Source organism: Condylura cristata, unplaced genomic scaffold (assembly GCF_000260355.1).
Source record: "Condylura cristata isolate star-nosed mole 26May11 unplaced genomic scaffold, ConCri1.0 scaffold00004, whole genome shotgun sequence".
NCBI lineage: Eukaryota > Metazoa > Chordata > Mammalia > Eulipotyphla > Talpidae > Condylura > Condylura cristata.
This window is the reverse complement of record NW_004567105.1, coordinates 64,743,489-64,758,799: the sequence shown is the minus strand read 5'-3', so window position 1 is coordinate 64,758,799 and position 15,311 is coordinate 64,743,489. Positions and strand designations below refer to the sequence as shown.

At 39.9% G+C, this 15,311-nt stretch overlaps 1 protein-coding gene across 1 annotated transcript in view; it reads right to left on the bottom strand.

Moving 5' to 3' along the window:
* Positions 1-13,005, bottom strand: part of ANO10 (anoctamin 10) — a 115,455-nt gene extending 102,450 nt beyond the window's left edge. The window contains exons 1-4 of the mRNA XM_004676618.2: positions 12,861-13,005; positions 9,821-9,973; positions 5,440-5,637; positions 4,472-4,606 (exon numbers count right to left, since the gene is read on the bottom strand). Of these exons, the coding sequence (XP_004676675.1) occupies positions 4,472-4,606; positions 5,440-5,637; positions 9,821-9,959 (472 nt within the window). The 5' untranslated portion in view covers positions 9,960-9,973; positions 12,861-13,005. The remainder of the gene's footprint in view (positions 1-4,471; positions 4,607-5,439; positions 5,638-9,820; positions 9,974-12,860) is intronic.
* Positions 13,006-15,311: the final 2,306 nt, after the last annotated feature.

The window sequence follows — 15,311 nt, the reverse complement described above, 5'->3', positions numbered from 1 at the left end:
GGACCCAGGATGTGGAGAAATGAAATGCAATGCCAGGTATCACAAACAGAGAGAGAGAGCACTTTCCCAGGACTATCTGTTGTAAAGACTATGGCAGCTTAAAAGATGGAATCTGCATCGATAATAGATGCTTTGCTGTTTTCATACACTGATAAGCTTTGAGTACTTTAGGGTTTACCAGCTTCTCGTTGGAGGGCTGTTTCCCTTACTATCCACCTTGTCACTACACAGGTGATGAACTATCTAGAACAGGCCCCTTAATGAGGACCAGCAAATAAACACCTGAAGCAGGGACAGGAAACATGACCTGAGTCCTCAGCATAGAAGTACACCTAACAGGAGAGGAGAGACAACGTGTCCTCCGGATGGAAGCCATATCATATGATCTTCTGGGCAATTCAATCTACTACCTTAGAAAAGGAAGATTTATAAAGAGGAAATAGCCAATACTAACAATAATAAAGCTTCTGTCTCTGGAAGGAAAGATTTGTAATTGATGATTCTTCTTATGAGATACACCTTGTTTACCAGTTACACACAGAAAAACTAGTTTTTTAAAAGCTCCTTCATGATTTTAAAAAAGCATCTACCCAAATGTCAGTGAATAGGGTAAAAGACAGGTGGTTTAAGTTACTCAGCCTCTGTGCTGAGTATTCTAAAGTGTTTCAGCAAATTTTTTTCAGTTAATGAGTTGGTCACCCACAAAAGTTCTGGTTCTTATCTCTTATTTGGGAATGAAGAGGTATAGCTTACTCTTTCTTGTGTTTGTCAGTTACTGTATCAATTTTTTTTAACTTTAAAGTGACTAAATTACTTCACTGTTTCTCAGTTCTTTAAAAAAAAAAAAAAGTGATTCCATTCCATTCCACCATCGAAGACTTTCCAGAAAGACATAAAAACCAGCTTGTCTACTTCAAAAACAGGTCTGGGAACTGAGAGCTCAGAGAGAATGTAAAGCCACAGGTCATAAATGACTGGGTCTCACTTCATCTTCAGTACCACAGTACAGCTCTGGTTTCAGCTTCTAAAAATAGAAGACTTTTATTTCAAATCCTTCAACCTTCTCAAGTCAGTTAAGAAGGTAATTAACATGTGCCTTAGCTTCTATGGAAAATGTGAGGATGTACAGACCTATTCAAAGAAAAGAACAAGATTCCTTGTTCAAGATTCCTAAAAAACAAGAGTCTTTCCTTCAAGAATGCCAAATGATCTGTTGTCAAGTACTAGCGCTATTACAATTATAATCATTTAACAATTAGCCAAACAAATAGAAATCTAATATAAGAGACTGTACGTCTTACAGAGGAACTCTCCAAATCAAACAATGCGATAACAATACTAACACAATACTACCTCCGTCTTGATTAACGTGACAAGTTTATTGCAAATGTAAAAACAAAACTCTCTCACACTGTGTCTAAGGAACAGGTCACGTGGCCTCTAGTCCATCAAAGGGATGAAAAACACACAGAGCGCCAAAGAATGCGAAGGCCGACAGCCCCCACACCCTAGGCCCACCCAACTCTAGCACTCAGGCATGAACACACCACTTTTTTCTCAAGGATAACTCTGCTGCTGGAGATATCTGTGTTTCTGAATAGAATACATTTTTATATTCCTTTGTTGTTTCTACAAACATGCTTGTAACAAAACTGTGTGTGGAGAAATCTATCTAGATAGAGATATAGCTTCTATACCCAGTGACAGGTAGATATCAATAGCTCAATCTTCTTATATACATGCCTGCTATATGATACTTACATGACATCTACTCTACTATTCTTATAACATGAATTAACAATTTCAGAAGACAGGTTGCATATGACCACTCTAATCTACCCACTTGTACACAGAAGATAAACACTAGAAACTCTGAAAGAATAACAATATGATATTAAAGACCTAATCTGAGATGTTCCAGATCCCTGAAATCAAAGCATGATGATGATCTAGCAGGCAATGTGGGATAGAGATTAATCTTAAATTAAATGACATTTCTTGGAGTACAGTTAATAAATAAGAAATTCTTGGTTTTCCTAACTCCTCTTTCTAAAGACAAACATTTATTAGGTTATTTACATGACGAAAAGCACAACCTTTGAGTATGAAGAGATCAAAGCTCACACAGAAAACTCGAAGGGAGCCCCTCCCTGGTGAGCACAGATGACTAAGAAGCGCACATGGCATATTTCTAATTCTCCACGCAGCCTGTTCCTTGATGGGTGAGAGAGAGCCCTTACATGCACAGTTCGTGGCTGTGAGGACACAGCTAGCTACTTAATGAAAGTTTTCTGTTAAAACACATCATGGCAAGGAAAATTATAATCACTATGCAGACAATGAAAATCAAAGTAAGCCTGTGAGGATGGGCTGTTTCTCAAGAAAGCCCAGGTCGGCTCCCACAGTGTCGAGAGGCCCAACACTCAACAGGTGACAGTCTCTCCTCCCAGTCAGCTTCAGGCTACCCCAGAGAATGGCTCCCTTAAAGCTTATGATGAAAAAAAGCCTTTCTATGTACTTTGGTGAATTAATTTGGTGGTGAAAAATCTAGGAATTTAAGTTACCAGAAGTTGTACTAGTTTTAAAATTTTTGAACAGTTCAGTTTATGATTATCCATATACTACTTCTTGAACAACTACTATGATACAAAATTATAATGATGTAAAATACAACACAAGATTTTAGGGAACACATTTTCAAAGACATGAAGGAAGAGAACATGGCAGAATTTTAAAATCCAGTCTGATAACATCAATGTGATTCTTAGATGGCATAAAAAAAGTCTCAAATGACTATGATTGAAATGAGTTTATCATTACTATTTTCAATTTATTACACAGGGGAAAAAATGAGGGATTAGAGTGAGAAGGAGGAAAGAGGGGGAAAGGAGGGAAAGAAGGAAAGATCTTGCCAGCAAAAAAGATATTTCTAACAGGGCACCAGGCTGACTACCTATGCACCCAAAAGAAATCTAATTATATATTTCCTTCAAGGTTTCAATTCAGTTGAAAATTTCTCTCTATGAAGCAACTGGGAACACTTGGAAAATAGCTGCTGCAAGGTCCCATCTGACCACGGGCACACTCATTCTTATTCTTTCCCAACCAAAGCCAGGGGAATGAATCAGATTTCCACGGATGGACTGATGAGAGTAGAGGAACAGGAGACACAGGATGCTCACAAGAACAGCCAGGACAGCGCCTCCGTCAGCTCTTCATCTGACCTGATGCAGTGCCCAGCTGTGTCTGAAAACATGCCTTCCTACTAATAAACTCAGAAAGATTAAAATTTGGGCATGGCAACAAATACTTAAGTACAGAAGGTGGAACACCTAGCAATAAATAGTGGCAACAAGATACCTTTGCCTTGTTCTAGTTAATGACACAAAACTAAAAACAACAAAGGAAACAAGAAACATAAAAAGAAACCTGTACCTTTGATGAAAGGAAGGACCAAACTACAAACCTGAATAATGAGCCATGAAAACAAGCTTCATGATACAACAGAGATGCACGCTGAGGACTTCACACTAAGTGAAAAAGCCAGTCAGGAAATGGCAACTGGTGTGTGGTGCCACGTATATCAGACACACAGAGAAGTCAAAGTCACAAAGACAGACTGTGGGATGGTGGTTGGCAGGAGCTGAGGTGAAGAAGGAAAAGGAAGCTGTTTTTCAGTGGGTAAGAATTTCAGTTTTACAAGATGAAGGAAAGAGTTAGGGGAGAGATGTGATGGTCGCACAACATCAGAAGGGCTAATATCTGATTGAATGGAAAATATATTTGGTGACAACTGGGAATATGGACCGGCTCTTGGTCACCTCTCCTACCTGGAATAGAACTGATTAAGGTAACCACATTGGGAGTGAGAGAAACTAACATGTTTAAAGTGTATTTTATAGGCAGGAAAAATGCACTGAGGCCTTACCATTATCTGGATTTGAGGTAAACTTGGAATTTCAAGTGCAGTTAAATACTTTCATTCTGCAAACTAGTTTCTCATTCAAGTGTAATTACATAAAATGAAAATATAAGCTGCTAACTTGTACCCAAGCATCTTGTGATTTTATAACTCTTATTAAGCCTCCTCCTTTTTTGCGGGTACTCATGTCTAGTGAGATGTGATGGGGAGGGTGCTGCAGGAAAATCCCAGATCTCTTCTTATTCTTCTACATTTGGGCACAAAGTAAACTTTGTTATTTTAACTGAACAAGGTGTACATGTGTTTACACTTAATTTTTCACTGTATCCTGTGAGAACTCGATAAATAAAAACCAGCAAAACATACAGAATAAATATATTGATTTAAAGGTGCAAAATAGGGATGTTCTAATGCAAAAGACATGTTAGAGAGAAATGTTATAAAATTGTATATATTTTCAGTAAAAGAAAAAAATATAAAACTTTTATAACTTGTTATTTTAAAAAGTCGTATTCAAATATATATCCATTGATTGATTTCATGACTTACATAATGATTTTCCTGGATACAACTTTGCCTGGGGGTAACCAGGGATCATTTTTTCATCTCTGGCTCTAAGATTTTCAAGTTCATGTTTGATAATGAACTGACATTCTGCCATTGTAAGGAAATCATCATTGTTGTCTAAAATAAAACAAAAAATTCCAGTTATTTTCTCAGCAATTGTCAAATAACTTTAATAATATTTAAATAACATGGGGTTATAGAAATAATGGTGTGGATGATAAGCAGTTAACTATAGGAGTAATCCAAGTATAAAATCAGTACTGACTTCATATTGTAAAATCTAATAGTAAGAAACATAGTAGTGGTATCCTAGAATGCTGACTTCCTGGTAAGGTAGCTGGTTTTGCTCTGGCCCAAAGGTGGTTCCAGAGGAGGACAGTTTCCGGCAAGAGCGAAAAAGCCAGGGCAGCTATTTTACCAGGGTGGGAATTTGGCTTTAGAATCAAGATAGTCCTTTTCAGGACTTTCTGAGTTACAAAATGTGATTACATTTCATCTAGATTTTATAGCTCAGTGAATAAATGATCAAAGGGAAATGTGCCCCATTTAAGAGAATTCACCTGTCCAAAAAGCAATATTCTCCCCCCTCATTTATAGAAAGGAAGCTTAACTCCAGAGGAGATGGCCTGGGTTTGAGAGTGTGAAGGAGGAGAATTCGTTATATAGGCAAACTTCAATTCTGTCTGTAGTTAAAAATACTGTTAAAGAGCATTTTACCTTCTGCTCTCTGGTAGCGAATTAATAAGTCAAGCAAGTGTCTGCTGTTTGGATATTTGTACCACGTTATATAATAACTACTGTAATGATTAAAGAATTGTATTATATAAAAGTATAACAGACTCTTTAATTCGCATAAGCTATCTAAAAAGTTTTATATCCTGCTTAACTTACATCAAAAACTTCTCCTTGATAAACTGATTCTGACAGAAACACAGAATCTCAGGACTTACCATCAAAACCTTTGAAGTTGTGCCGGGTCCTGTAGGTGAAGGCACGCATGGCCTTGTCATTGCACTCTTTCACCAACCCCAGTGCTTCTGCCCCGAGTAACAATCTAGTATTGGAGGCACCAATAAGATATAAGTTCTGATTTTCAAGTGTTTCCTTCTCATATTTATTTAACAGTGGCCTAAACAACAGCTGGGCACCTTCAAACAGAAAAGACAAGTACAATCTTAGAAAGAGACATACAGAAGTTTCAAAACTGAAAACCTTCTAAATAAATATGTTTTTAGAAAAGAAATCATATTACCTATTTCAATCCAGTTTCCAAGAAAGCAGGAAATACTGCTGACTCCTAGGCAATGCAGGGACACTGGATATCAAACCCCTCTTGCATAGCTGAATATCTGTGTATAACATTTGGCTCCCCCCAGAAGTTAACTACTATTAGCCTGCTGTTGACTGCCTGACCGATAAGAGAGTCAGTTAACACATATTTTGAGTACATATTATTACTGTATTTTTACAATAAAGTCAATTAGAGAAAAGAAATGTTACTGAGAAAATCATAAGAGAGAATATACATTTCCTATATATTAGTGGATCCACGCAGTTCAATCACTGTTGTCCATCAGTCAATCATATAAAAACAATTGGGGGTGGCAATCCTGATCAGCATTTTTAATAAATACCAAAAATGGGAAAATGTAATAAATAGCTTGACAGTTACTCAAATTATAAGTAGATATGATAAAAGAATTCAGTATTTTACGTTATGATTTAGGGGACAATACATCAAGAAAACATAACGCTCATCAACATATACTCACCAAATGAAGGAACACCAAAATAGATCAATTATTACCATCTCTGAAAACAGACATTAAAGAAAATACAGATATAGTAGGAGACATACCACTCTTACCAATGGACAGATCAATGAGACAAAAAATAAGGACACTAGAGCACTAAATAAGGACCCAGACCTCATAATTTAACAGATGTCTGTATGACTTTGCACTCAAAAAAATCCAAGTATACATTTTTCTCAAGTGCATACAGATCATTCTCCTGAATTGATCACACACTGGGACATAAGACAAATATCAACAGATACTAAGATCAAAATCAGACCAACTATCTTCAAACTAGAAATAAACCATGCAAAAAGATGAAGCTAGACTATTACCTAACACCATGCACAAAACCAACTCCAAATGGATAAAAGACCTGGACATAAGATCTTAAACCATAAAATAGACAGAAGAAAATAAAGGCAAAATATTACATGACATACATCTCAGTAACATCTTTATTTTTATTTTTTTTACATCATTCTTCATTAGTGCATTTAGTAACATCTTTAAAGACACATCCCCAAAGCAAAGAAAGTGAAGGAAAAGACGAACAGCTGGGACTACATAAAATTAAAAAGCTTCTGTACAGCAAAAGAGACATTAATCAAAACAAGGAGGCACCCAATTGACTGGGAAACATTTTTTGCACATAATTCTACTGATAAGGGACTGAACACAAAGTACATAGAGCTGACAAGAATCAACAAAAACAAAGTAAAAATCCAGTCAAAGGAATGGGCAGAAGAGCTAAAAGACATTACTTCAGAGAGGAAATGCAATCAAAACCACAATGAGAATAGCACATAGTAAAAAAAACAGGAAACAACACATGTTGGTAAGGATGTGGAGAAAAAGGAACTCTTCTGCACTGCTGGAGGAAATGCAAACTAGTACAACCACTATGGAAAGCTGTGTGGAGGTTCCTCAAACTACAAAAACTTGAGCTTATGACTCAGCAGTCCCACACCTAAGAATCTACCCAAAGGGCGCAAAAAACATTAACTCAAAAGAATATCTGCACCCCTATGTTTATTGCAGTACTATTTATAATAGGTAAGATATGAAACCACCCAAATACCCCAAAATAGGTAACTGGATTAAGAAGATGTGGAATGGAATACTATTCAGCAATCAAAAAGAAAAGGTAAACTCATGTCATTCACAGCAACATGATGGCGCTGGAAGGGATCATGCTCAGTGAAATAAGCCAAAAGGAGAAAGAAAAATATCGGATGGTTTCAATTATAGGAGGAATGTAGGGGAACCAAATAAAGGACCAGGAAAAAAAAACATAATTATGATAAATTAAAAAACAAAACTAATAGTTAACTATTAATCGGAGATTAATCGGAGTCTGCAGGGGAGGTGGGAGGCTCAAAACAGGGGAGGGAATGTGTTCTTACACAAGGGACTATGGTGATGGTGCACGGGTGAATTGGTAGTGTAGATTTTGCAGGGACAACACGTAAGAGGAGAAAGTATGCCTTGTATACAACGAATGATGTGAAGTATATATAAAATGAAATTTAAAATGAATAATTAAAAAAAAGAATTCAATATTTATTAGCTGTAGGTATAAAACTGAACTAAGTAAAAATAACAAAAGAATGCAGTTTCTTAATAGAAAAGAAACATTAAAATTAAAGGAAATTAATTCTATCGAACATAACTGTACTGGGTAAAAACACTGAGCTAGTGTCCAAGGTTCAGACAGAATCTCTGACTGCACAGAGAGAACCCATTCCAAAACCCATGCATCTGTCTCTCTGCAGAGTACTAAGCAGAGTTGTCTGCCAAGGTGGTAAAACACACAAGGAATCAAGAAATCAAACTGTTATTTTAAATAGATTTCAGTCATTCTTTTTCTTTTATCTTGGCACCAATTTTATTTACACTCTATGTGCACTCATTTCACTGACATCTGAGTCTTGGGAATATTCTGCAGTGTAAACCAAACTCATCTCAACAGTCTACACAGCCAGCTTCACCTTCCACTTCCTCAAGTCTGAGAAGCAAATTACTACTCATCCTCCTGCTTTCCAGATTCCCAAATGGTGCTGCTACTATAACTTTTCCTCTCTTCTATGTCCAATGTGTACTTATAACTTTTTGGAGGAAAATAAAAAACCTTTCATTACATTTAAATAGGAATTTGGAAAAGAGGAAAAGCAAATATGAGTGTTAAATATACTGCCTTTACCTGAAAACTCCAAATACTTTTTGGAAACTTCCTTTACGATTGTCCCAGCAGAATAGGGAGAGCCCATGCCTCCTCACCCTTCTGTGTCCCTCCAAAATCACACAATGAGCAGAGGAGGAGACTGGAGTACACTGCAGTCCCTCACTCTAAGACACTACAAATGTTCTTAGATCTCAGGAAGCTTGGAGGGACCCTGGACCTGTGAAACATCTCAGATTTTAGCAAGCAGGTAGGTACCCTTGTTTATAAATTTTCTTTGATCAATTTTTTGGAAAACAAACATTAAAACTTGCACTTTGAAGTTTCATTTTCAAGAAAGCACAGTAACAATCTTTTTTAAAAAGCCTAAGTTTGGTCCAGTGTTAGTAAAGTCTTAGGTGCTGTTTTATATAATTTCATGGGGTATTTTCTCAGGTAAAAAGCTCTTCACCCTCGGGCCCTCCCTAGTGGCGCAGCGGGTTAAAGCACAGCACTGAGAATCTAAAGCCACTTCCGCATGAGTTCGATCCCCGCCTGCCCCGGAGGTGACCACCCCATCTGCCCCGGAGGTGACCACACAGCATGGCTAGACCTCTCCTGACCCGCCCACTGCTCCCCTCAGCAGTGTACTTCGTCGATCTGCCTGTTCTGCTCCCCCCTCTGTCTCTGGTGAAGCCTCTCACCCTCCGCATCTCTGGCCTGTACCCCAGTTCTGTATGAATAAATAAATAAATCTTTAAAAAAAAAAAAAAAAAAAAGCTCTTCACCCTCTCACCAGGTTTGACCTCATTTCTCCTTTTGGGAAAGGTCTAAACTTCGGTTTCTCCTATAAAGTCATCTCTAACCACCCCAAAAAGCATCACCTAAGCATCACCTCTTTCTCCCCTTTGCTTTTACAGCACAGTACACATACACTTCCCTTTTAGGTACCATGCACTGCTACTTGTTAGCTACTTTGGTTACTTCAAATTCTAGGCAGTAACACTAAGTCTCACCCTATCACCTGCAAGAAAAATCTTTGCAAGAACAGACTGGATTTATCTCTCTCTCCCCCAGCACCATAACTGACATACAAAGAACACTCAATAGATACTTGCTCATTCGTGGGACAAATATTTATCAGGCACCTACTGCACATGAGGAACTGTGATAGGTTGTGAACAAAATCACTCCGTTTTGATTACACTCTAATAGAAATGTACAGTCTAATACTGATTTAAGATTTCTTTCGAGTTTTAGGTAAAGGGACATTAATTTAAAAACTATATCAGCAAAAAAAAGGTAAAACACATTTGAAAATAAATTTTTAGTCACTGAGTACCATGAAGTCTGAATGATATTTATTGTGCTCACCTCCATCTTTCTTTTTAGTGATAATTCTGTTTTTCAGCCATTCTTTGGTTTCTTCTTTGACATCCTGAGCAAGTTCTATGACTACCAGAGGTGTGAAAGAAGTCTCGGAAGTATCCAAAGCTGATAAGGTCACTTTCATCTTTGATAAATTTGCTAAAAATTCAAAGAAAGTTAAAAAAAAATAAATAATGGTTGGCATGGAAAAGGGAAAATTAGGGCCAGGCCAGTCATTCTCAACGGGACAATTTTACACTTTAAACTCACTCAGCCTCGCTTTTTACTTTATATGAGTATTAATGACTACAAAGCATGAGTGCAAATCAATTCTGGGAGACAATCACTAAAGGAATGGCCAATACCACAGAACGTCTTCCCTTCCTTTGGGGGAGTCACAATCTTGCAGCATGCTGAGCAAACAGATCCAGATTGTCTGACTTGGACTGATCAATTGGCTTTTGCTTTTCTCCAGCAGTATGTAAGTTTTGTTTGGACAAAACAGGTACTATAAATCAATGCCACATTCAAATTATACTACAGAAACAGCAACGCTATTTAAAATACCAGCCAATGCTTATTTCTTTTCAGATCACATCTTTGTTTTTTACTAGACAAAAGAGAAAGACATATCAATCAAATAAAAAGTCAGGATGCTAGACTCTAAAGGAAATCAAAATAAGAACTAGTACTCATTACCAAATAGCTAATAGAGTGGTCTGAAAGAATGCTAACAGATATCAATCAGCAATTTAGGGACACCAAACTCTTACTCTGAAAAAGTTTTGGAACAAATATGTTCTGCACAGGGAAATAACCTGTGTAAAATCAATCAATAAATAAAACAAGACTAAAGACAGCATGGGGAAGAATATAAAACTGACCAGACCAGAGTAGAGGAGCAGCATTTTGTAATGTGACCATTTAGAGAAATGCGACCGTTTACATCTGACTTAGTGGTCAGTAATGAGACACTGTGAGTTTCTGAGCAGAGAATTAGCTCCATGTCCATGACAGGAATGTCAATAGATAAATTTAGGAAGCAAGAATATGGGCATTCTTCCTGGTATTTATTCAACTCCCACTGAACTTCTGAAATTTTTTCATAACAAAAAATGTTAGTTTACCAGTATAATATAGAGGTTTAGCATCATTATCTTCTAAATAGAAATAGCAAATAGCAAACATTTATTATGAGCTTATACTGAGCTGGCAACCTGAAAAAAGGTTTTAGTGCTACATTCATAGCAGCTTTATTCACAACAGACAAATAGTGGACCCAACCTAAATGTCCATGACAGATGACTGGATAAATAAATTGTGGAATATGCACTCAATGGGATACTACTCAGCTATTAGAAAGATGAAATAGTGCCTTTTGGGGTAACATGGGTGGGCTTGAGGTGGCTATGCTAAGTGAAATGTGCCAGAATGGTTTCACTCACCTGTGGAATATAAATAATCAAAAGGAAAAAACATAGCAAAACACATCAAAATAATTCTTAGATTGTGAAAAATATTCCAGTTGGAGGGAGGAGGTAGGAGAAGATACCTGGGATGTTGCTAAGAGTTTGGATGGAGGGTGAGTTATGCATATGTACACGTGGAGGTGTGAAGTTGTACTCCCAAAATTGTTATATAAATGACTGGCAAAAAATTAAAATCCAAGGAAAGGAATATGTACAATTAAAAATAAAGTTTTAAAAAGTGTTTAAGGAGACTTTTAATGATTCATGAAATTCCTAAGTGGGTAAAAAAAATAAACAACAAAATACAAAGTAATAAACAACATGCCCCAAATTTTTATTGTGGGTATATTTGAATATGCACTCACAAAAAACCTCAGAGAATTACGAATAGTACCAAAATGCCGATAGGGTTCATGGAATTGTATAAGATTATGAAATAATGTCCATGTTTTTTTTCTGAAGCACCCATATTTTCTACCAAAAAAAAAAAAAATGAACACACTCCAGTATACAGTATACTATAGTCTTTCCTATTATTTTAGGTTTTTCAAATCTCATCCTTCTTCTAAGATTCTGTCAGTGATGGCTGGTCAGAATATGGCCCACTTCCCAGTTAATTAAACACTGCTTATCATATTCACAGAATGGGTCCTTAAAAGAAAAGCTTGTCCTCTTTTCTAGATTAGTGTGACATAGTTTGATAACACATAATAAATATTTTAGTTTTGTGAAAACTCACAGGACTCTTTAAAAACTCCGCAATACTTAAGGGAAGGTGATACAACTGTTTTGAGTTTGAATAAACATCAGCTGTACTTCTCAAGTCCGGGACCACCATAAAGTGTCTTAGCTCCTGCAACAGAGTTGTGCAGAAGAAAGCGACACCAAAGCTGGGACTGAGAAGGCACCAGAAAAATCAGAAGTAACCTATGGGAGGGCAACCACAATCCTTCCACATTTCTCAGGAGTCCTCAGTACTGTCCCAGACCTGCGTCTATTATTTAAACTGTGCGATGTGTCCCAGTCAAAAGCCTTGAAGCCCAGTCACTCCGAGGGAGAGCAGCACCCTGCGGGCTTGCTCAAGCCACACGGATTTTACTCTCCCAACTACCGGCCAGCATGAATCATCACGGGCCCCTGGAAGCTGGTCCTCTCCTGCTCTCCATGCTTCACCAACTCCTCCACCCCCACTCACGAACTCCCTCCCTGCAGCTCTGACACCCCACCAAACCCTCCAAACCCCAGATTTCGGCCTCACCGCGTTTCCTTTTACTCAACCCTCTACCTCCAGATCCCATAGTCCTTACCAAATCTCACTCTCCTCGACCCCCTCTGCAACTGCCACTCCCCGCAACACCTTTTCCCTCAAGCACAGTTCCCGGGCGCTCGCCCCCGGGGTGGCGCTTCCCCATTCCCGGACCGCGGGCAGCGGGAGGTATCCCGGGAAGAAGGGCGGCGGTAGGGAGGAGCAGCCCCGGCCACGTCCAGCCGCCGCCGCCAGCCCGGCTCGGCCGCCCGCTCCGCCTGGGGCTCTGTGCCACCGAGAGCGGGGGTCCAAAGTTCCCTCCCCCACTCACCGGCCGCTGCAGCGCTCCACGTCTTCCGGGGCGGGCCTGAGACCGGGGACCCGAGGCCAAGCCGGTGGACGCTCCCGAGGGGCCGGTCCCGGGCCTGCGGGGCGTGGCGGGCGTGGCGGGGCCTGGAAGTGACAGCACGCGGGCCGGGGCGTGACGGCGGCGGGGGAGGCGGGGCCTATCCGGAGGCGTAACCCCAGGGAGGGGCGGAGCCTGGGCCAGTGTGCACCGGGCGGGGACAGGCGCGGACAGGGAGAAAGGAGGGGTGGGTCCCGCGGTGCCGTAGCCTAGAGTGAGAGGGCGGCCTGGAAAGGGAGAGGCGTGCCCCGTGGACTGTCACTCAAGGGAGGGCGGGACCACCGAGGGGGAGGCGGGGCCAGGTTGGGCTGTCAGTTCAGGTTGGGGCGGGACCATGGTGGGAGAGGCGGGACCTCGTTTGGCTGTCAATCCGAGGTGGGCGGGATCACAGTGGGAAAGGTGGGACCTCACTGGCCGGTTGAGTGCACTTGGGGTCTGAGATAGGGCAAGGGAAGGAATATGTCCTTTCATGGTTCCTTGATCCATTTCTTAAAGTCCAGAACCCAATTTCCTGGTCACTTTCAAATATAAAAGCATCTCATTTTATTGTAACTCACTCTCAGTAGTGGAAAATCCAAATCAATTTATTATTCAAATCTCACATTCAAGATACAGGCCAAAATCCTTCCTGGGATCTGTAGGTCTCCAATCCTGTCTCCTTTGTCTCTAAAATCTTTTACTTTCCCCTTTTATCTTTCCTGCCACTCTGGTTTCATTGCCCTTGCTAGAAATCACCAGACACTTTGCCACCTCCGACCTCAGCAAGTTCTTGGCCCTGACTGTTCCCACTGCCTAAAATGAAGGAGATGGGGTTAGTTTTTCATCTTTCTAAAGAGATCCCAATCCTCCTTCTCACTAAAACCTTTCCTGACCATCCTTTAATACCTGCTCTCCTCCCCTACCCTACCATCTCCCTATTTCCTGTTTCCACAACACTCATCACCATCTAGTGTTTTATCTTACATTTATTGTCAGTCTGCCCACAGAATGTAAGCTTCACAAGGGTAGAGATTTTTGTCAGTTTTGCCCACTGATACATCCCCAATGTCTAGGCCCTACTGACGAAGATCAGAATGAGCAGTAACCTTGGTGGAATAAAAGAATAAATGAAGCCTTTGTCCCTCCACACATCCAGCTTTGCCAGAGATGGTTGGCCTCAGAGTCCTCCAAGAATGCCACACTAGGGAAGCTCTGTCTGCTCTTTTCACTGAACCACTTCTCTGGGTCTTCCAAGTTTAAGACAAGAAGGCAAGGAGGCTAGGTGAAAGAAAGGTTAAGAAGCCTAACTACTATATGGTGGTTTTTCCTTCTTTCCAGACCCTCAGTTTTCAGTCATGGCAGTCCACGGCCTTATTGGCCTGTTCTCATGTGGTTATCTTTTAGTAAGACCTGCAACGGTATGTTCCAGAAGCTCTTCCTCTTCAGAAAGTGGGGACAAGTAACTTATAAACCTCAATAGGTTTTAAGATGAATTACACATTAGGATTTTAATTTGTTACTTTTGTATTAAGTATGAAAAGTTAGTTATTGGATAACACAATGCAGACCTGAGTTAATGATTTGGGTTCCTTCAACGTTTACCTATATCTACATAACAAGCCACTACACAGAATTATTACAGAACCTCCCCCTACAAAAAAATGTGTGGGTCTGGGGATCCTCTAGGAGAATGAATTCACCAAAGATTTCAGGTGAACCAGGCAAGGGTTTATTAGAGACTCCGTACAGGGGAACCAGCGCTGGTAAGGAGTATTTTAGCCTGCTTCCCTGAAGAGAGTCAGAAGAGAATTGTTAAAGAGGCAGGTCCACCTGGCTGGGTGGCGGAGAGCAGGAGCACCATAGTTGTGCTGGGCTGGGCTACCACTTGGCTGGTGTGGACTCATTACATTCCAGCTGCCCATGTCTGACTCCCAGCCCTTCCCCTCCAGGAAACTGTAAGGCAGGTATTAACCAGGATTTAATGCTTTTTATCTAGCATGCTAACTTTGGTCAGGATGGAGGACCACAATGCTTGAATAGGACAAAAAGAAAAAAAAAAAAAAAGAACCTAGACCGTTACCGTTAGGGAAATCCAGACAAGATCCAAGTTAGCTGTTCTAAACTGGGCACTAGGTGTTCCAGTCTGTGATCCAATTTCCTTGTTTAAATGGCAACTCACACCTTAACTAGCTAGGGATTTCTTTTACGTAGACTGTGTCAGAATTAGGAATTCCCTTCTCTACATTGCTCCTGTTGAGATTTCCTTCATATACTCTGACTCCTGTGACTCTTTTTCCAGAAATGTAGGGTTCTCTAGGCATTTCCTATATTTTCTGTCTAGTGAGAGAAAAAAAGTAGTTTTTTATAACTGGGCACTAGGGAGTAGTAACAGAGATT